Source organism: Brachionichthys hirsutus, chromosome 21 (genome assembly GCF_040956055.1).
Source record: "Brachionichthys hirsutus isolate HB-005 chromosome 21, CSIRO-AGI_Bhir_v1, whole genome shotgun sequence".
Classification (NCBI taxonomy): Eukaryota; Metazoa; Chordata; class Actinopteri; order Lophiiformes; family Brachionichthyidae; genus Brachionichthys; species Brachionichthys hirsutus.
The window spans coordinates 8,009,569-8,032,338 of NC_090917.1; the positions used below are offsets into that span (position 1 = coordinate 8,009,569).

General features: G+C 43.0%; 1 protein-coding gene across 1 annotated transcript; it reads left to right on the forward strand.

Annotated features, from left to right (window-relative positions):
* Positions 1-712: 712 nt before the first annotated feature.
* LOC137909922 (ras-related protein Rab-26-like) lies at positions 713-21,432 on the forward strand. The gene is made up of 9 exons (XM_068754351.1): positions 713-883; positions 1,681-1,791; positions 8,432-8,473; positions 9,141-9,207; positions 11,848-11,900; positions 18,914-18,979; positions 19,750-19,806; positions 20,070-20,146; positions 21,330-21,432. The coding sequence occupies exons 1-9, from the start codon at positions 713-715 to the stop codon at positions 21,430-21,432; spliced, it is 747 nt and encodes a 248-aa protein (XP_068610452.1).
* The last annotated feature ends 1,338 nt before the right edge of the window (positions 21,433-22,770 follow it).

A 22,770-nucleotide genomic window follows, 5' to 3' on the forward strand; every position in this document is an offset into this window, starting at 1 on the left:
ATTTTGTCCTAGACCTCCAATTTAAAGTAGTAACATTATCACAAAACACATTTAGCATTTTTGTGAGCCACATCTTGTATTTCTAGAAAGAGAGGTTTGAACACTGAGGGGAATTTGGATAGATTGATGCAACCTAAAATTAGAACGTTTTAAGAAACACCAATCTGCACATCTAAAATAGAAATATACCCCAATAAAGAATTCACATTTTTAATTTTTGTAGAAATCGGCTTTTGGATTTTGAATAATTGGAGACTATCTCCTCCAATAAAATGGCAGTGCAACGTACAGATCCCAGATCTGTCCTATTCAATGGATGTCTATATATGGTCAAAGACACTCATCCTATTCGCTGTTTTAGAATGAGTCAAATATCATTAAAAATGCCAAATTAGTTTGAACTGATTTCCAAACTCATTTCGGCGGTACAATTTTCTTCCAGACGCGCGGACACGACCATCCGTGCGCTCCCAACAGCACACCGCTGGAGAGGGAGGAGACAGAGCCGGCTCCATTGTGATCCAGCCGCGCCAGCGGGACAACAGCTGTCTCACTTCACAGCCCGATTTGCGCACCTGTTTTACGCACGTCACGAGTTTCACGCAGAGAGGTAAAGTTCTCTCGACGAAAAGAAACCGCATCTCGTGCGTTTTACAGCCTCCGCCACGGTCTGCTACCTTAATTGATCTGAACCGATCGGCTGATCAGAGCCATGTCCAGGAAGAAGACCGCGAAAGGGAGTTCCAAGAGCCCCAAGTCGTCACCGAGCAGCGGGAGGACGGGGTCGGGTCGAGCCGCCGCCGCCGCTCCGTCCTCCGGGCCGGTTTATCCCAGCAGACCGTCCCTCAGCAGCAGCGGAGAGTTTTACGACGTCGCCTTTAAGGTGAGCCGAGAGTTCAGGTTTAGCGCGTCACGCCACGCAGGATTACGCATCCGAGTCATTAATGAGTCGTTTCAATCAATGGCTGATTGACCGCAGGTGCGAAAGTGTGAAGTTGCGTGAGCAAATCAAGCCTTTTGAAATGAAGTAGAATCTGTGCAGATGAAGTTCCGCGTCTTCAAGAATGTTGGAGAACCCGGAGAGAACCCACGCAGACACGGGGAGAACATGCAAACTCCTCACAGAAAGGCCGCAAGTCGGATTCGAACCCGCGACCTCCTTGCTGTGAGGCCACTGCGCCGGCAAAACATCTGTCGCGCTGAATTTCCCAGGAAAATCGCGACATGATCACGTGACGTCTTCCCCTCGGAAATATAATTTAGATAGTTTAGGTGTATGTTCAGTTTCCGTGCTTCATATACACGTTCGAAATCTTATCAGGGACAAGTTTCAAATATAGTTAACCCAGAAGTTGACGTTTTAGAGGAAATGTAACTTGGCTCTGTTTAATTTTTTCCCGTGTCTCTGATCGTGTACCGAATCACCTGCACAGGAGCAGCAGCTACTGCCTGCCGAAGCCCTTTATCGAGCCATTACATCATCAAAACGTTAGATTTATATGTTGTCTGTCGGTCCGTCCGTACGTCGAATGCGACTCCAATGCTCTGTTTCCTCTCTGGATGGGTGTTTGTCGAATGTTCTATAGCTGAGCTGAATCCTGAACTGCCTTCCCAAACGGAGCCGTGACTTGTCTCACCCTTCCTCCTGTCTGTCTGTCTGTCTGTCTGTCTGGGCCTCAGGTGATGCTGATCGGGGATTCGGGTGTCGGGAAGACGTGTCTGCTGGTCCGCTTCAAGGATGGAGCCTTTCTGGCCGGGAGCTTTATCTCCACCGTGGGGATCGACTTCAGGGTGAGCGGGCGCCGAGGAAACGTTAATGCAGCGCAGAGTGAAGGTGTTTGTTTGCCTTCATCGTCATCATCATCGCTGCTCAGGGCAGCTCGGTGCGTTCCGGCCTCGTGGCAACAGACGAGTAAACAGCGCCGCCCATTACTGCAAACACAGGTCAACGTCGAAAAGCACTCAGAGAGCAGCGCGTTCCCCTCCGAGCTGGATCCACATGCTGATCTGGATCAGCACCAAAAGGTTCGACATTGTTCTTGGTATCTTTAGACACCAACCATGAAAGGTCAAAGTGAGTCGGCATTGATGCGTATTTGTATCTGATTTTTGAATCTGCAAATGGGGTTTTAAATTTTGAAATTTTCCTGACCTCATTCTGGTTCAGATCCAGATGAAATTCAGGGGGTGAGATAGAGGCCCCCAGCCCCCACCCTACATGACTGTCAATTTAGAGTGACCAATTCACCTAAACCGGAGAACCCATTTATACGTTTATACATACAAACACAAAGGCCCCAGGTGCAATCAAACCATGCACGGACCTTCTTGCTGTTAGGAAACAGCGCTACTCACTGCACCACTGTGCTACCCCTAAATGTAAACGCAATACAGCGATTAATTTAGCCAAGTTACCGAGAGTATTTTCCACACTATCCGCTTAGGAGTCGATATTCTGACTCTCTTCCTTGGTCTCTCTGCTGAAGGTGACTTATACGGTGAGGCTAATTTAAATTCATGATTTAACATTCTGATTAAAACTATAATTTACATGGGAAATGATGGGATGAGATTCAATTGGTTAACGGTAATTAAGGATTTGTAGAGTCTATCTTAAGTGCACAAACTTTGATCACCTTTTTCTTTTGTCCCAAACCCGTCATGAAGAATGTGAACAAGGTGCAGATTGAACTCTTCTTTCACGTTATCTTTATATTTCTGTACCTTAAATGCAGGTCGAGTGTAGAAGCACGGCGGTGTTGTGATGCTGGCTGTGATCAGTCAGCAGAGGACTGTTGGTGAGGAAGACGATGACGATCGCAGTCTCTCAGGCCCCCTTGTTTGCGACACTTGACTGTTCACTTTGTACAACAGACCATACTAGAGACCACTGGTCGTCATGGTAATGATGCACAGGTAAAGCAGTTTCCTGCCCCTGAGAGGCAAGTAGTGGAGGGTAATCTACATTAAGACATCTGGCTGAAAGAGATTTGTCTTAGCACGGTTCTGTAAATGCAAGTCGAACAGATGATTGCTTCATTTTTGTGCATATATTTTTTTTGTAGGAAAGTATTCTTGCATTTTTCTTTATTTGAAATCCATTTTGACATCTGGTGTTTGTGGAAATGTTGGGATCAGGGTTTAGAAACAATCCTCCACAGCGGCCACTTGAACCTTATTCTGCGAACAGTATTGTCTCGTACCGACACCTTTATCTGTTGCTATGCAGAAATGCTTTGTTTAAATGGAATGAGCATTCACAAACACTGAGCTGCAGCCAAGTTCAGGTTTGTAACTCGGATGCCTTTGTGCTTTAAGAAAGCGCTCAGTGAACACGTTATATTTAGAATTAAATATTCAGCCTAGAATTAAACCAGCAACTCTGTAATTCTAGTTTAAGCACATGTAGACAAAGATTACAGCTAAATAATTTTCATTAAATATGATTTCTTTTTCTTTTATTAGCACAAAACTAATAGCCTTACATCTTACTATTGAAATATGTTTATGTACCAGTTAGTTGGTAAACAGAATGGACTTTAGCTGGTGTTGCTTTAATGAGACAGTCTTATGATAGCCAGAGGTAGATATTGTTAAGAACATACAATCACTGCCATTCATCTTTCAGCACTGATACTTACCGGTACTGGATATGGGTTTTAGGTTTTGTTTTAAAGTTTCCCTGAGAGTTTGTAATCTATTTTCAGGATTATTTCCCTTCAGTTGAATTCAATTGAAATGATGAAGTTCTGAGAGAGCGAGAGAGAGAGAGAGAAGACAAAACAGCATAGTTCTCACGCCTGACCCGAAAGCTTCCTGTTGATCTGCACCACATCATCCTCCTCCTGCGATGTCAGCTGGAAATGAACCGTATGGAGATGCAGCTCAGGATTCATGAATAAGCAAAATGATGAAAAGCAGTCGTGCTAATAAGCCGCTGTGGGATGACAACGCTGAGATCAGTAGTCAAAGCTACATCTTATCTGCTCGTATAACCGATCATTTGTACCACGTTACCTTCATTCCTCTTTTTCAGACTTTACTCTTATTGATTTTGGTAAATTATTCTCAGGATATGTGACAGAGTTTTTATGCATTGGCCTAACGGAGAAGGTCCGGCTGTTGGTGGAGGTCCGGTTGTTGGAGGTCCGGTTGTTGTTGGCGGTGTCGAGCAAACCGTGACACAAATCTGCAGGACATTACAAACGCATGTAGGCTTTCGGCTGTTATTCACTCAGGGTAGGTCAGGCTTCACAGCCTTGCTGTTGAATGTGTTCAGCATTTCAAGTATCCCCATTTGATCCCAGTCTTCTGTTGAGGGGCCACGGCACCGCTCCGCTGTAACAAGCCGGGGGGGGGGGGGGTCATTCATCCCTGCATGGAGCACAAAGGGTTTCACATGGAAGGGATTAAAGTTCTGCGGACCGCGTGATGGGAAAGCTGCAAACATGACATCACGGATGATCACCTTCATAGCGTGCATACGGTGAGCAAAGTCACTGCATCGTTTAGTCTACTGCCCAAAACTGTGAGGCGCTAACCACTGCGCCACCGTGCCGTTCTTTGGTAATATAATAGTCTTGATTGGAGCAACTTCTAACTAAGATCGGCTAATAAAGCTTTGAAATAGTCTGAGAGAAAAATCCTAGTCATTGTTGAATTTTAAGAAGGCTCTTTTTTTACTTAGCAACACTGGGTGGGGGGCGTCCCCCCCCCCCCCACACACACACACGCACACTGCATGAACTGCTGAATCATTGCCCCTTTCATTATCGCCACTTTCATGCTTTTATATTTTGACTGTTTTTGATATCATTGTTTTTTTTAAGATGTATTTTTATAACTACAACTGGATGTGACGTGATTGATCTCCCGCTGCTCCTTCGGATGCTGCCGTCACCAGTGGAGATGATTTATAATTAGATGGTTTAAAATAAGGAGGTCAAAAGCCTTGATTTACAATCTGGAGACAAACGAGACGGCTGGGAGGACGTTTCTGTTCAGGCTGTTGCTTTTGTTTGTGTGAATGAATCATCGGGAGACGGGACAGCAGAAGGCTGTTCACGGCTTAAATTGATTTGAAGACTATTGAGAAATGATCAGCGTCAGTTTGTGATTTGTCACGGCTCAGAGAAACACCTCTGTTGTTTGGTGGATCTGGATCCGGTGATGAATCTCGCATTACAGTATCACCTCGACCTACGAGTTTTCTGAGACGGGAGCAAACCGGCGAGCAATATGTTGCTTTGAGACACGAGCATGAATTTGAGATACGAGCAACTTCCAGATGGTGGCGCTAAATGTCCGAGCGCTGCGAGTGCTGCTTCACTCGTTCAGTACAGGTGTTCTCCAGCTTCCGTCCTCGTCTCCCGTGTTGTGTTTCCATTATTGACCCGATTCTGGCTGTACCTGTGAGTATTCCTTATAAGTGATGGGTCCAAAGAAAGCGAGCGGTGAGGATGGCAGTGACGAGAAAAGACTCATGATGACGATGGAGATTAATCATGAAATAATCGATCAATATGACAGCTGTGTCCGTAAATGATGGGACACGCCAGTACTGAGCGGAGATATGTACAATCCTCAAACAGAAGGATGCTGCCCAGAACACAAAGCCTTCCAGCGGCAGATTTATTAAGTCTAAGTTCATGTAAGTGTAGGTGTAAAGTACATTTACTGTATAAAGTGATGTACCATCTAAACCACCCCCCCTCCCTCCTCCTCCTCCTCACACCGCTGTTAGCGCTATTGTCTGCTTGACTTGACAAGACCTCCCCCAAGCACCTCGGTTTCCCTGTATTACTTACACCAAATATAATGGCCCTACATTTATTTAATCTATATTTTTAGATTCCCCAACCATGAAAATAATCCTTTAGCATTTGTATTCACATTAGATTAGAAGATTTGTACAAAAAGCACACTTTCAGTTATGGTGGAATCTTCTGGATCTAGATCTTTTGAAGATGCAACAATTCCATTTGTGCACTACTAATTCCACAGTGTCTTGGTAAAGGCCAGCAAAAACAGAACCTCCTCTGTGGAGGTAATCAGAGAGATTATTGAAAGTGTCCAAAAGCAAAATGTACCCCAATTTCAACTGGATCGGTTTCCTGAGGTATTAAAGATAAAACTAGGGAATACGGGACGACACGTAGAACGGGGGAGGCTGAAAGTACTGATGAAACAGGGAGGATGTTCTGGGAGAGAACTGTCCAGAGAGGCAGCGGCTGATCGGGTGAGATGTGAAACAGGTGCGTCTCGTTCAGGTCAAGACGCCTCCGCAGCTGTGCAGGGGCAGAAATCAACCTGCAGCAACGGTCACCATAGCAACCCTCACAGATGAAGTTTTTAATGTTGAAATTTCATATTTTTTTCCTGACCTCATTCTGGATCCGATCCAGAAAACATTTTGCATGATGGCGCTGATTTTTGGTGAGTTCAACTGAATGCATATTTTACAAGATCTGATTATAAGTAAATGGGGATATCCAGAAAATAATATTATGTTTATTTCATAAGCCTTTTTGATGTAAACAATGTACTTGCCAAATATACCTAATTATGATGCTTTTTTCTCAAAGTTATAGCCCATAGCAAACCATGAATGATTGACAGCGCTTCCGGTTTAAATCCCACCTCTCGCCGACAGGCGAGCTCAGATCGGCTCCAGCAACACAAGAGGGCATGGAAATTAATTGGTGAATGATGTTTTAAATATATTTGCATACTGTACATAAGTGCGTACGGACTCATAACTCCACAGCCAGTGCATTCCGCTCGTCGTTCAGTGATTTCTTGTCACTAAACACACACTTTTAAACTTCACAAAGCGTGTCGTAAGTTTTAGATGTCGTTAAATGAGTGGGTCGGTGAGTGAGGACCAACTGTACCGAATTTACATCTGCTGTTTATTCCAAGGAAACACTCTGGATACATGTATTAAAACTCCACAGACTAAAAAGAGTTCCAGAATTATGTAGCAAAAGTCAAATTTCACATTTTCAAATGGATCTCGATGATTGTCGGGGTGTGTAAAGTTTTCTAGTGTGCACAGACTCATACGTCATTGAACAGTTCGTCACTCCGAGAGAACAACAAATGTCCTTTGTTCAGTCACAGCCCTTATCTGTATCCGTATCCCCGAATCCCCAACAGCTTTACCTGCCATTACGCTTCACACCTGTTCAAAACCAGCAGTTTAAATATTTCCACAAGAGAAACGGGAAGGACAAAGTATCACAGCGTGTCCTCGGGCTCAGAAAATTTAACAGACTTTAATTGTAAACCAAACATTATGATTTTCTTTTAATGTGCTCAGTCCTCGAAGCTTTAAAGACCAAATACAACTGAAGATGATTGGAATAGCTTTAATTTTGTTTCTATTTCAACACAAAACAACACATGGAAAAACACATGTGTTATCATCATCATCATCATCATCGTCTTCAGTGTTGTGGACACTTTGCCCTCTTCTCCTCCAGTGTCTCACGCTGGTGTGTGGATGCCAGGTCGTCATTGTGAAGGAGGACGGGTTCTCAACTGACTTACCTGGTTCAATAAAGGTTCATTTACTTTGAAGCAAAGTGGTGAACGGAACATTTAAATACACCTTCAGTACATCCCTTTTATCAAGACGACTGTAGATTGCTGTTGCTTTTTTGTTATAGGCGGGAGCAAATAGATATGGAATGGCTGCTAAGTCATTGAAGAGCATAGCTCTTCTGCCCTCCTTTAATCTGTGGATCTGACACAGACACATGGATGAGAACCTTCTGCTACATTCAAGTGCACCTCGTAAACAAAAAAAAAAGTTATATTTAAATGCACCTTGTAAACGAACCACCTGAATTAAAAACAAAATTGTATTATTGAGAATATCCATTTTGCCCGGGGTTGGGTCGCAGGTGAGAAATTACAGACATGGATGCAGCTATTTCCAACTCTGCTTTAGGGTTAGGGTTATGAACGGCACCATCAAGGCTGTGGCTGAGACTTGTGACAGCGACGACTTGCACCAGTAATGAAACCTGCCTTCTTGGTGCTTTTTACTTCTCTCGCTGTAAATCGTATTATACGGGGTTGCTGATGATCCTTACTCGGGTTGCATACTCATCCTGCTCGGTTTCACACGAAACTGCTTGGCAGCCAGAGTGTTGGTAAGTGATGCAAGTCCCTGAAACAAAAACCTTAAAAAAAAGTTGTGTACATTGGTATGGTGTGCTGAACACCTGACAGTGATGAAATGGTCTAAACTCCTAAACCAAAGTAATCCCTATAAGACGAGACTGCCCCCCCCTCTCCCTCAACAACCCTTGAAAGCATCAATTATCTGTAATGTCTCAAATTGCCATTTTTATTTACATTTCACTGTTTCCTTTCTTTTCCTGCCTGTTGATTTACAATTATGTTCACCGCTTTTGTCTTTCAGAATAAAGTAATGAGCATCGATGCTGTGAAGGTAAAACTGCAGGTGAGAGAAACTGACTTTTAATTTTTTATATTGAAGGCAATTAAAATGAAGAGTCTTCTTTGAATTCTGTCAAAGTAAAGTCACATAGACATTCTCCTAAATCATTATTTGCCGTGCAGCAACTGATTCCTGTCGTGTAGATTCCTCTCAAAGGCTCGAGTTCTTACTCTGGGAGGTGGAAGAAGCCAAAGCGATTAGCTTTCTGCTCTCCTTGACTGGAGACGCTAAACTAGCCGACCTCCCGTCAGCAAAAGAGATGCAGATCAAACCTCCTTATTATCCCCCCCATCAATAGATTCTGTCTGTTGTATGTTTATATCTCAATAAAAGAGTGACTCATTTCTCTCTTTAATGGATTTATCAGAAACCTTCAGCTGGTAAATGGTTGAATCTTCCATGTGTGCACATTTCAGTTGCAGAGATTCAACTCCATGTCTGACAAACTGTAAAATAAGCATATCGGAAGTGGCAACTGGAAAAATAATTAGAACGCATTATACAACTTGAAAGCAATGTTTTTATGAGGTGGCGGCGCGGCGGAAAGATGGTGGAGGGGTCAAATATCACGTCCTATTATGTTCTGCGATTGTTTCCTGTGACTGCCGTTTTCTCAGGCACTCAACCCGACAACTGTTGCAATGACGAAGATCTTGTTCATTCCTTGTAGATTTGGGACACGGCTGGACAGGAACGTTTCCGGAGTGTGACGCACGCTTACTACCGCGATGCTGACGGTAGGACTCCTCTGTGTTTGTCTGACGTCAAACTCACAGTTTGATTTTCTCCTGGCGTGGACGACCTGCTCCGACTGAACTCTGTTCCATCCGCTTTCCCATCGGGGAAGTAGAAAGTGTGGATTAGGCTCCGGGATGTGCAGGTAAATTTAAGAGGCTAGCCACTGGGTAGAAAAATGGGTCTGCCTCTTCCACAGTGGAGGGAGATAGATGATATATTTCTGTGTGTGTGTGTGTGTGTGTGTGTGTGTGCGCGGTTGGCATACCCCAAACAACCTAGCTGATTACACTGTGTCTCAGGCTAGCCTGAATCTTAATGAATACAGTGCCACACACACAAACACACCTTGTTGGACAGACCTCATCTCACACTATCTGCTCACCTATATTGAGTATACAACAGCTGACGGGGGGGGGGGGGGGGGGGTCCTGTTATTTATCTGTACGTGCTTGTGTATGATTGCATGTGCGCAGAAATCTATGAACTGTCGTGTCCCGTAGGGCCAAGGAGCAGAGCCAGACCCCAAAAATGCAGAGACCGAGTTGGGAAACCAAAATATAGTCTTTAATTGTTCCCAAAAACACAAAACACTCAGTCAAAACTGTACTGAGGGGGCGGACGGGCTGGAACGTCCTAACAAGAAAACAACACAAAATCACAGCCAAACAAAAGTGCAGAAGCAACAGCTGGTCGGGAAATCAACTCCGACAAACAAAATCAAAATACTCAGCTGGTTCTGGTAACTGGCGGAGAACGGAACAGCTTCTTCAAAAACGCAGGGACTGGAACTGGAACTGGAACTGGACCGGGAAACACGTACGGGAAGCATTTGGGTGATCTGGTGATTGACTGCGGAGACGGAGGGACTTTAAGCAGTGGGGTAATGGGGATGATGGGTTTCAGGTGCGTCTGTTACTGCCGCTCCGTTCTCTGCCACGCCCACTGTCAAGAGAGAGAGGGAGAGGGAAGAAACCAAAACAACCCTGAACCCCAACATGAACATTAGTATTGAATTGATTGTATAAATTACAACATGTGTACATGTTATCTGTATACGTAGAGACTTTTTCCTTTAACACGGAGCCCACTGCTGCTCAGAGTCGTCCGTCCTTCACCGATAAATAAAGTTAATTCAATCTGGTGGGTGGAGCCACGGGACGGGAACCTGTTCAATACGACTCAAGAAGAACGGAGCGTAGTTATTCTAGAAAAGAAAGAAACCTTTATTTTTCAGCTCAGTTCAGACAACTTTATTTCTCCCAAGGGGCAATTTAGTGTATCGATGCAAACACACATGTATATAGTAAACACACACACAAAATGAAATGTCATTTACAGCGAATGAGAGACTTTGGCCTTGAATTAAGAACATTTAGGTCACCGGGAATAATGCCCCATCTTAGACAAATGCCACCAGACGCTCGCATACGAGCCCCAGGCAAGGCCTGGCTTCAGGGTGGGGCCCCGGTCGTGCAATACCGGGTGAAGTCATGCCGGTGATTTCAAAACCTCCGCCTAATAATATTAAAAATATGATCATGTTTTTGGTAATTTTTAAAGCTATCTACAATCCTCAACTTATTTCTGCAGTGCATTACCTTCTGTCTCTACAAAGCGGCTCCCTGCGTCTTTCCTGCAGCGAGGACATATTGTCTTCTTCTCTTGCCAAAGCATAATTGGATGAGAAGTTTTACAAACACAGGATATGATGTTATTACCCAAAGTGCACTGGACTCTGCACGGCAGGGGCATCCTCATCCCTGAACCAAACTTGTCTGACTGCATACCGTACAGAAAGCAACTCTTTGTGTTTTTTCTTGTCCTTTGGTGGATGATAAACAAAAGATGCACAACAGGAAATGACCTTTTAGGTCAGTTCACGTCTCTCCATCAGTCTACTCTCCCTTCCTCTGCCCCCCCCCTGTTGGCCGGTCGTTTACGTCAATCGCCCTTCACTGACTTGCCTGGTTGGAGCAACCAAAAACCTGAAGTAACTCAGAAACATGTTGAAAATGCAGTCCCTGCTGAGGATTGTAGGAACGAGGATGGAGAGAGACCAAATGAAGGAGGATATTACTGGTGGGATTACACAGTCGGAGGAGGAGAGACGCTGCACAATTAATTTGACGATTTGACGGATAATTCTTTACAAGTGAAGGCTGTTTTATCTGAGACAAGGAGCTAGAATTGCCTTCACAGCTGAGTTTTTCTAGACGGACCAGTTTATATAAAAGTAGAATGCAGTAGGATGTTACCCATTGAGGTTATTAGAATTCCCAAGTGGGTATGCAGTCAGGTGCAGCGCTCATGTGATAAAAGGTAGCTCTCAGCACGAGAAGTTTCCAAATGCTCCTGCATCTGTGGAAGTTTTTGTACCAAAACACTCAATAATAATTATTGCTTGTTATTGTCCTCTTAAATATATGTAATATATAAATCTGCCGCATGACTCCGTGCCTTTCAGGTGTGCTCAGGTGAACGAACCTATTAGCAGGCCGGAATCACAGCCAACCCCATTGCTACAGGGATGTTTTCCATCGCAAAATAACTGAAAGATCATTTCTGAATGAGGTTTGTTTTAACGGCGAGCAGTCGAGTATTGAAAGAAATCAAAAGTGTGTTTTCTCCTCTCTCCTTAGCGCTTCTCCTTCTCTATGATGTCACTAACAAAGCATCTTTCGACAACATTCGGGTAAGAACAACCAAGTTTTTCTGTCTCTTTTACTCGCGCTACTTCTTTGATGTTAAGTCGCTGCTGTTTGATGTGGCCTCATGTCGTTCCCCAAATAATGGTTTCTGTACGAACTAGAAGTTATTGAATGTGCAGCATGTTATTCCAGGCCTCGGGGTTGGGAGAGAGTTGCCACCCAAGCGACGGAGTTTGAGCATCTTCCATCTCATTCGTGACGTGAGAATAAAATGATACATGGCTTTAAGGGGAGAATTGATGCTGTGTCAGCAGTAGACTGTTGCGAGTGCCGTGCTGGACCATTGAGGGAGTTGTGCCTTAAGGGGAAGCGTTCAATTAACCCATCAATCTATGTTCCTCAGCTCTGGTCCGACATTTGGGCAGAGACTGAAGGAAATTGTGTTCCAGCCGGTTAAATGAGTCTTTCAGGGTGGCTGAGCTTATCTTATTAGTGATGATAAGGATCTGAGACAAGGGGAAGGAGTCAATGGTGGAGTTGGTGCTTCTTAGATTCAGAAAAAGCAGTTGACATGGATCCATCCTTGATTTAGCAATCATATTTAATTGATGCCCAAGAGACTCTCGGATACATCCAGAATACACTAGATCAGGGGTCCCCAAACTACAGCCCGCCTCCACATTTGGCCCGGCCCGACCTATTTTCCTCCACATACAACACGAGTAGCCGGTGGGGGATCAATAATGGTATGGGGTCAATAATTCCATCTTTTTTTTTTCCTAAAAATAATATTGATAGTGGAAAATATATTAATATTCTGAAGAAAAGCATTCTTCCTTTAGTTTGGGACAATTTTAATGATAATTATTTTGTGAAGAAAGAGATATTTAGTTATTTATTGTATTAATAGTGTTATTTATTTCCTGACTTTTTTTCTGTGAAGAAAGTGTTATTTGGTGGCTGTCTGGAAAACAATAAATGTTTAGGCACCCCTGCCATCGTCACACTTTTCCTGTACAAATTCTGCATCAGAGGAGGGAAAAGTTACGTAGCTACGTACGTAATATAGTTTATATTTAAATAGGAAATAAAAGATTAACAGAACAGATACCAAATTATTTTGTATAATGTTAAATTTAGATGACTTGTTTCTTGATATAAACAGTTTCAAAGCTGCTTGTGCTTGAATCTCCATTGCATCTGCACAAATGCATTATAATTCTGTTCCCTGCCCCCCCCCCCCCCCCCCCCCCCTGGCCTGCTGATACTCGGTATTCATCAAATGGATTTTTACTTTACTGTTGTGAGAATCTGCAGGAGAATAAAGCCTCCATCCTGCGAGAATGCTTTCAGTGATTTTATAAATTAATACATCTGGGCTGCATACAGGTCAATATCAATAACGTGTGTGTGTTTGTCACTGCAATTTGCAGTGTACATTCATGTGTATGTGACGGATCCTGTTCTCTCTGTCTCTCTCTCTCTCTCTCTCGCTCTTTCTCAACTCAACCAGCCAAGACAGATGGCCGCCCACAATGAGTCTTCGGTTCTGTTCAAGGTTTCTGCCTGTTAAAGGGAGGTTTTTCCTTGCCTTTGTTGCCAAATTGCTTGCCCTTGTGGGTCAAGTTGGGTTCTGTCTTTCCCTGCTACTCCTGTAAAGTGCCTTGAGACAACCTTCTGTTATGAACGGGCGCTAAAGAAATAAAAATTAATTGAATTGAATTGAATGCACGCCAGGATTTGAAGAGAGGCGTTGACCACTGGAAGTACCCTTGGAAATAGAAATTAAATGTTTCACTCTGGCCTGTATGCCCTCATTCTTTATTCTCATGTTTGGCCCTGAGGCCATGTTCAAGGTGTCTGCAGAACAAATGAGTGTGCAAAAACTTGTTTTTCTAAGAAAGACATGGCTCCACAGTAACTCGTGGCATTTAGAAACCAAGAGATCTTCAGCCAGTTGCCTGAAGCCTTGCTTCATTTTACTTTTATGTTTTACATCCAAACATTGTGAACCGAGTCCTTTCATTTTAAAGGTGGTGAATCCAGATTAAGGTTTGATTTTCCAATTAAAATTGGGACTAGATTGAGGTGAAAGAAGGTAATGCAGCTGGGATTGATATTACTTGTGCTTCACAGCCCATGTAATGAATAAAATAGATGAGTAAATGTGAGATGCAGCAGCATTGGAGTGATCCCATCAGGCTTTGAGACTTAAGTTATTAGGTATTGAAACTTAAAGTTTGTTTTCGTTTGTCTGTTTTTTGCCTGAGGAATTCAGACATTGGCCGGATTATTATGTCTCAGGAGTCGCGTTGCAGATTCCAGAGACGGTTCTGTGCCAGCATGAGCTGCCTGCAGTCGCTTCACAACATGATGGCAAGGCTCTGACGACGCTGACACACACACACACACTGCCTACCAGCAACGTAACTCCCACGAGGGACCACTGTGTTCCCTTCTTCCTGTTCATGGGTGAAGGTGCAGATTTGCAGTCTTTTTTATACACATACACATACCCTCAATATATATTTTTTTCTTTCCTTTTCAAAATCAGAAAGAAAAAAAAATCCAATTGATTCACCTCCAAACATGACGAAATGGCTTGATTATGAATTACTATTTTTTTTATCACAAAAAAGCAAATAATTTTTATCGGTAAATGTGATCTTGCGACATTTTGCAGGTAAATATTGTCCATATATCTCATGTCTATTGCTTGTAATTAAGATGAAGTTCACATGTCAGTATTTTTACATAGATTGGCTTTGCTAGATACAATTTGTGTTGCTGTGTTTTTGAAAAACGCCGGAATGTTGTGAGACCTGTAAACATTGAGTGAGGAATAAAACACAAGGTTTAAGGGTGGTGGATGCTGGAAAGGTCTCAGGTGTCTCAGCCGGGGGGGGACGTGTGGGTTGGATTGGGTCTCTCCCTGCAGCAGCTGGCTTCCACACACCGTCCTGCTGAAACACAGATGAAGCTGTTACTATTGACTGATGGAGAAAGGAATCAATCAAAAGCCGATTAGGGATGAAAGCACAGAGTCATCTGGATCTTTAACTCAAACTTTTAAGCCAGGGCTTGTTCATGTCCTAAAAAATCTGGTAATTTACTCATCTCGTGTTTCCTCATCACGAGGATTATTTCTTGCTTTGGGAATATGACCATTATAGAGTATCCCTGATGATGTCATAAGTGTTAGCATAGCGTCAACTAACATGGGAGTTAGTTTAATGGATGTGAGTATTAGCAAGGCAGGGAAAGCCAAAAGAACACGTTGCATTATGGGAAGTGTAGGGTGCTTAATCTAAGACGGGGACTAAATTCAGTCTCTCCCACCTCTGTTATTGTTTTTTCTTTCGCCGCCTACCCCTCCCGTCACCAGAGGACACTCTTAATTTTTTGTTTTGCTCTTTCACTTTCACTTCTTCATTGCTTCAACAATACTGCAAAACCTGAATTAATGGCGTGCAATGCTTTAGTAATTCTGTTTGTACACTTTATGATCCTGGTTGTCTCTCACAAGTTTACTTTTTTAGTCCTGTTCGATCACTGGATTCCTCTTTCTACCTGATGAGTGGAGGAATTATCTTCATTTAGAAATATTCATGCTCACCAGTTTCCTGGACATGTAGGCTGCTTTGGTCCTCAGGTGGATGCAAGTGTGTTGTTTTCGTAACTGTTGCAAAGGTGCTCTTCATTAGTTTTGCGGCGTCTGTGTGAATGAGCAATCAGTTGTGCTGCTTGTTTCGCCACAGAAGTCTTTTCTGGGACGGGCGGCGGCGCCCCCGCTTCCTCTTCTTCCTCTTCTTCCCCTCGCCAGAAGACATCATCAGACGCATCTGAAAGAGTGAGCGAGTGTAGACGCACAGCGCAGAGCTCATCAGCTGTCACAACAGGCAGAGGCGTCGCCAGAGATCTGAGGAAAGCCAACGAATCAGAGTGGGCGCGATGGGATGGCCTGGGTCTGAGAGGGGTCTTGGTTTTGCGGGGGAGGCCTGGATCAGAGGCATTGTCTTCAGGACTTTTTTTGGGGTCAGGAGAGATGTCAGGGAGGGGAATCTGCAGAGACAGCCTGTTAGCACAAATGGCACGGGAACCAGACTTGGTATGCCACCTCCAGCCCCGAGGGGCATGGCCAGTGATGACAGACGTCTGGACATAAGCAGGAGAGGAGCAGGAAGAGCTGGACGGAGGGGAAGAAGGGGGGTGTTGGTGAATTGTCTGGCCAAAGGTTCCTGTGAAGGGATAAGAGTAGGATTTCAATGAAGGATGTTTCTCTGCATTGGCTTTGAGGAGGGATATACCACGCTGTGGAGGCTGCGGCTCCTTCTTCTTCTTCCTCACTATGATGAAGTGGGAGGAGCCACGCTCGCAAAGGTCAGCTGACCTCCGACGCTGATGAAAGCGGGGTGCTGAAACATGTGGATAATCTCCAGGCTCCTGGTCGTGTTCTGGAACTTGGCTGTTCTGTTCTCTGAGGCTCACTTGGTTGGCATTAGTCACTTTATTACTCCTCTGTTCACCTTTAGCTTTAGCATAGCCATCAGTGGGATGGGCCCGGTTAGCGGTCAAACATTTGATCATCTTGCATGAAGTGTTTGCAGGTATAATGATCTTAAATAAACCTTAGAAACATGGAAAGAAAGATATATACAGTATATATATATATAAATTGTCAAAAAAAATGAAACTTTGTCTGTCTGTTAGCAAAATAACTCAAAAAGTTACAGATGGATCTGGATGAAATTTTCAGAGAATGTTGCCAGAAATGGATTATTAATATTTGGCGATGATCCAGAAGAGATCCTGGATTATGGGTCACTTTGGAATTTTCGTCAACATTGTAGTCAATGGAGCTTCAAAATGTGTTCCTCAATATCAATTTCACACACTCGTGTTGGGTGGGGGCTTCTATTTTACTACTGAATTTCATCCGGACCGGATCCGGATTACGCCTACTGTCATGATTTTTCAAAAAATTCGGGTAATCATTGCATTTAGCAGGATTACTGAAAATTTTGAGAGCAATCCTGATACCTGTCGAGATTTTTAAAAAAAATCTAGATTTTTCCATTTTCTTATAATGGAGGCTTTTTCCAAAATCAGTCATAAATGGGTCCAAACTGCACCATCATGCAAGATGTCTTCAGAATCTCATCCAGAATGAGGTCAGGAAAAAATATAACATTTTAATATTGCAAACCACATTTACGGATTCAAAAAGCAGTTAAACACATCAAATCTGATTCACTTCTGCTTTTCATGGTTGGCGTATAAAGATGCCAAGAACTATTTAGAACCTTTTGATGATGGTCCAGATCACCATGTGGACGGTTTAGATCCAGTTAGGAGGGGAATGAGCTGAAACATAGTTTCAGTTTAAATTGTATAAGAAAAGTGATTTGATTTTCTATTAGACAGCTGCTTATCTGCATTCTGGGTCACAGATCTGCCGGAGCCCATCTCAGTTGGCTACGGGCACCAATTCCTTTAAACTGCATGTTTTTGGAGGCGAGAGGAAACTGGAGAGAACTCCACATACATATAAACTCCACACAGAAAGGAACCGTATCTCTGTGAGGCAACAGCGCCACCCACTACGCCGCTGTGCCGCCCTGCATTAAACATCTCGAGCTAAATTTGTTAACTAAATCCATATGAAAAACCTGATCTGAATCTCCTTAATAATAAATGTACCTAACATTATTACAACCCAAAATGAATAACTGAATTGTGACAGAAAAACAAAATAAGCTGAGGCTGTAAAATGTCAAACATTGTTTACCTCGAGCCAGAGCTGCGTTGACCTCAGCTTCATCCAGTCTGGACTGGCTTTAGCTCGTCTCTTTCTCAACATCACTTTCAGTGTGTCAGTGACCCACCCTACATCCGACCACAGCTTCCTCAAAAGATGACTTCGATCTTTTTCACAAAGAGCTGAATGCTTGAGAAATAGACATTTGCACAGCTTATTAAAAGCTTGCAACCTCACGAGTATTCAATTGTGATAATAAAGTAAAATACTTAAAATGTAAACAGTTATGATTAATTTTTCAAATCAAATACAGAACCCATTCTCCTATTTTGCTCTATACCTGACCAAACAAACATGTAAACAGCCATGTCTGAGAACAACAGCAAGAGTATCAAGCCATTGGGGTTTTCAAAATGACTTTCAATTGTTGTAAAACCAAGAAAATATTGCGGTATATGAGGTCTTTAAAAGTAATAACTTTAACTCTAAATAATCCAAATAAACCTGAAGTACTGTTTCTTGGCCCAAAACATCTCTCATCAATGTTTGTTCTTGTGATGTAGTTGACCTAGATGGCATCAGTGTCCCCCAGCACCACTGTGTAGAATCTGGGGGTCGTCTGTGATCAGGACCTGTCCTTACATTTCAAGGACTGTGTTCTTTCACCTTCACAATATTTCAAAAATCAGGCATATATTAACCCAAGAAGATGCAGAAATGGTAGTCCATGCTTTGTAACTTCCAGGCTGGATTACTGCAATTAATTACTGTCGGGTTTCTCCAACAACTTCAGCTAACCCATAACGTAGCAGCTTGTGTTCTAACAGGAGCCAGACTGAGAGAACGCATTTCCCCTTTTCTGGCATCTCTGCATTGGCTTCCTGTTAGAGCACAAATTTAATATAAAATCCTTCTGCTCACGTTTAAAGCCCTCTACAGCCAGGCCCCTCTTTACCTTGCAGAGCTCATTATGCCATATTCCACCACTCGGGGGCTGCACTCCCAAAATGCCGGCCTGCTGTTGGTTCCAAACATTTCCAAACAGTGTTTAAGAGTTGCCTGCCTGTAAACCTGTAACTGGAATAATATAGATGATCAAATAGAGTATCCATAAGAGATTGGGTGGAGAGACGAACAGCCAGCGACGATTAAAACAGACCTTTTGTTTCACTACCTCGCCTCTCCCTCCCTGTATTGTGACTATGTCCTTTGATCTCTCTCTCTCTCTCTCTCTCCTTTGTCTTCTTTTCTTTCCTTTTGGGATTTCTTCACCTCTCTATGCTCTCTCTCCATCTCTAGGCATGGCTGACAGAGATCCACGAGTATGCCCAGCAGGATGTGGTCGTCATGCTGCTGGGCAACAAGGTTAGTTCTTGCTGCCAACACTCTGAGATGGATGGACAGATGGACTCAGAGAGGGAAGTATGGTGGAATCATCAGGATGGACCTATGGATAGGCTATGTGGGCAAGGGGTTAATTTGACATTAACTCTTCTCCCTATACCTATCTGACTTCTTCCTTTGTTCCCACTGAAAAGACACACAGAAATTTATGTTATTAATTTAAATTGCCTTAAACAATCAGCAGTAATATTGTTTCCTGGTGGAGACTGAGTCTACCAGTTATTAAGTTGCATCTTTGGTAATAAAAGAAAAGTGGGAAGCTCTAAAATGTTTAAATTCCTCAGCAGTGCGTCTGGTTTCTGTGAGGATGATGAATCTGTAAATAATGACCTAAAGGCAACCAGATTTTGGTGAATTTAAGTCTGAAATCAAATATTAGAAGGCTCATAAGACGTATTTGATTCACCACACAGAGTAGAAATGAGGTGCTATCATTTTTAATCATAGCAGCAATTTCAGGGTGGTAAAATGTCAAGTGTTTCGCTGACTTTTTTACAGATCTCTGAAATTGAAGAAAAGTAAATGCAACCTAATTTGCGACATTCGTCACATACATCTTTGAAACTATCTGCATTTGTTGTGGAGCATTTTTTTTTAGCAAAAAGGCAGCGTGTAAGAAACTGTCAGGTAATAAAATCCGTGCTGCAGCAAGAAAAATGAGATGATCACTGGTAACGACTCTCCAGGCTCAGTATGACAGGTCTTCTAACGCCATGTCTGATATGTTCTAGGCTGACTCAACACATGACAGAGTGGTGAGGCGAGAGGAGGGGGAGAACCTGGCAAAGGTACACACACATGCAGGAATCTGCCACGTTACAAAGGACAAAACACACGCTGAACCTAATTTGCCCATGCAGCCCCTTGTGTAGCTGCCGTTATTTGATTAGCATGTGTGCTTCCACATTCATGGGGGGGGGGGCATTATGATGTTATTGTTTGGAATAAAATTATATAGGCTGGTTAAATTATCATTTCTGAATTTTGTGTTCCTGCTGAAAGTTTTGCATGACAAACGCATCCAGCGAGAAACGGATGTCTGTCTGCGCAGGAGTTCGGCGTTCCGTTCATGGAGACGAGTGCTAGATCTGGACTGAATGTGGAGCTGGCCTTCACTGCAGTGGCCAAGTGAGTCGCGCACATGCAACACAACAGAGTGAGGAGCACAGCAGGGCTCCTCCGACTAAACCCGGACTTTACCTTGAAGCAACACGCAGAGCCTTTTGTGAGATTGTTTGCTGTCGTAAAGTGACTGAAGTGATGGCCGCCGCCTGGAGCTCAGTAACGTGAGCGGCACAGAAAACCCAACGGCTATAACATGTTGCGGAAATCGTTAGGTAGCTTGGCTATAACTTTCCTGAGCCACTCTAACAGCTCTGCATGCCTTCTACTGTTGTTTTAAAAACGAGTGCAGCGCTAGTGACAAATCTCATAGTCAAGGGCACATCTTACATCCCGCCACAGAGGTGTGTGTTTGCACGCTTAGAGCATGATGGCTGTTGCAGGTGTAATTTAGAAAAACAAGAACTGCCTTTTGATAAAAGATGCGATTATGTTTTTGCTTGATGCACATTTGCACGTGTTCCCTAATGCATTAGAATAATACAGCTGTTAATTAAGCGATCAGCATCTGAACCTAAACGTTATCTTCAACGCTCTCCTTCTTTTGGAGAGTGAGGATGCAGCTTCCGTTCGCTGTGTGTTTCACATAAGTATTTGAGTCTGACAGGATGTGTGGGAGTTGTTTTACATTTATAGCCTCGTTATGGTAACACGATGGCATGGTGGGATGCTGCCAGTAATAGCACGATGGTCTGGCACACATCGTCTCACAGATCGCCAGCATATGACGAGCTATTTTCTTTTCTTGCTTGCCTTCGCTCTTCTTTAAACTCGCATCCCCTGTTATTCTTACTTTATTTTTATTCTCATTCTCATCCTTACTGTTCTTATTTATAGTCTCAATCTTGTTTTCAGGCTTTTGTTTGTAAATGTGTTTTTTTTCCATCCTTGCTTGAAAAATGCTCTTATGTCGTGCACATTAAGCCACCATTCTGTCAGACATGACATAACATAAAGGTTTACCTTTTATCCTTAGGTAGATTTAAATAATTAAACTGTTGCTTTCTGAATTTTATCAAATTTGGTTTATTCACAATGTCCTCATGCAAAGACGCACTATTTGATTTCCATAAAACCGTATTGCCGTGGTGAAAACATTCTTGGGAAATCCAAACATTGTTTGGATTTTGCTGTGTCACCACTATGGGCATGATGTTTTGCACAGCATGATGTTTTGCCTGTTTCTCAGAGAACTGAACTACAGGACCATGAAGGAGCGTGAAGAGCCAAAGTTTCAGCTGAAGGAGTACGTCGATAAAGAAATGAAGCCTGCTGGCTGCTGCAGCTCCTAGAACGCATGTGTGTGTGTGTGGTGTGTGTGTGTGGGTGTGTGTGTGTGGGTGTGTGTGTGGGGGGGTGTGTGTGTGCGCGCAAGTGCATTTGAATAAGCAAGGACAGGTACGTTGTGTTGGCATAGTCGGTGTCGGTGTGTATGAGAGCTGCCCTCTCATCTCAAACCTTAGCCAAGTAGGACACGTTGCTGGATCAATATAGTAATCGGCCAATCGCAGATCTCTGACATCATCCGTCTGCTCCTCTGGGTGTTTTAAAATCCAGACTTCAGTTTAACTGCATGTTGTTAAGACAGAAATATTTTATCTTTATGATATAGTTGTTACTTAGCAATGTGGCTACCTCCGGGTTAGACGGTTCACAGGCTTGTAAATGAGATAAAAGACGTAAGTTTCATAGATGTGTAATGCGATCACTTTTTAACTGGAACATGGTTTCTCTGTCAAACTTAGTAGCAAAGATCTCGTCATCTTCAATGAGGAAGATGACATGATACATGTGTAGATGACAGATGCTTCTTGTTACATGGAAGACAGTTGAACTTGACAGTGACCGTAACAACCTGTCGTCCTTGCACATTGACAAATCTTAAACTGCCTTTTTTTTCAGTTTTGAGAGACGTTTTGGTTCAAATATGCAAACTTAAATTAGGAACAATGTCAAAAGGCTGATTCTAGTCGATCGTACTGTTGATCAAAGGTGACCTCATTGATCGAGGAACATGTTCTGCTTTGGAAAAATTACATCATGCAAATTCTCTCTTTGCCAAGTCACCTTTCCTTTGCGACTGTGAATGTAATATAATTCCCATTGACATTCTTGCACGCATGTGCGCACACACACACACACGCACACACACAGTCATGTTTGTACACGTCTTTCACAGCTTTCTTCAATCTGTTATTATTAGTCCAGTGAAGTCAAGTTTATTATATCCCAAGATTACAAAGCCTTCGTGTGGTGTACATGTCCTTTTATTCTGGCTGCTTTGAGTGCTTTGTAGTTTGTAAATGCCTGTCTTGTTGAAAACAAGAACATACGCTGAAAAATGTTGAATATCCAATCATTGTGAAAGTCGGAGGAATAATGAGTAGATTGCACCACTGCATCTGCTGTAAGTTGTGCTGTGCTGTGCTGTTGAATTCAGGAAGCCATGTGATAACCATCTTGTGATCATGACTCATCAAATGTTCTTTACATTTTATACACCAGTTCTACAGTTTGAGGTTAAAACGGTTTTAGGGAAGTAATTAAACGTGGCGAAGGCCGTTTCAATAAAGGCAAAAAGACCATTTGGAAAGTGACATCTATTCATAGCGAGCCAAAAATGTAGTTGG

Bases quoted from the DNA above. Each gene is read 5' to 3' on its own strand.
- LOC137909922 (XM_068754351.1), top strand. From the start codon at position 713: ATGTCCAGGAAGAAGACCGCGAAAGGGAGTTCCAAGAGCCCCAAGTCG. The intron at 11,901-18,913 runs GTAAGAACAACC...CTCCATCTCTAG, and splicing joins CATCTTTCGACAACATTCGG to GCATGGCTGACAGAGATCCA. The intron at 19,807-20,069 runs GTACACACACAT...CTGTCTGCGCAG, and splicing joins AGGGGGAGAACCTGGCAAAG to GAGTTCGGCGTTCCGTTCAT.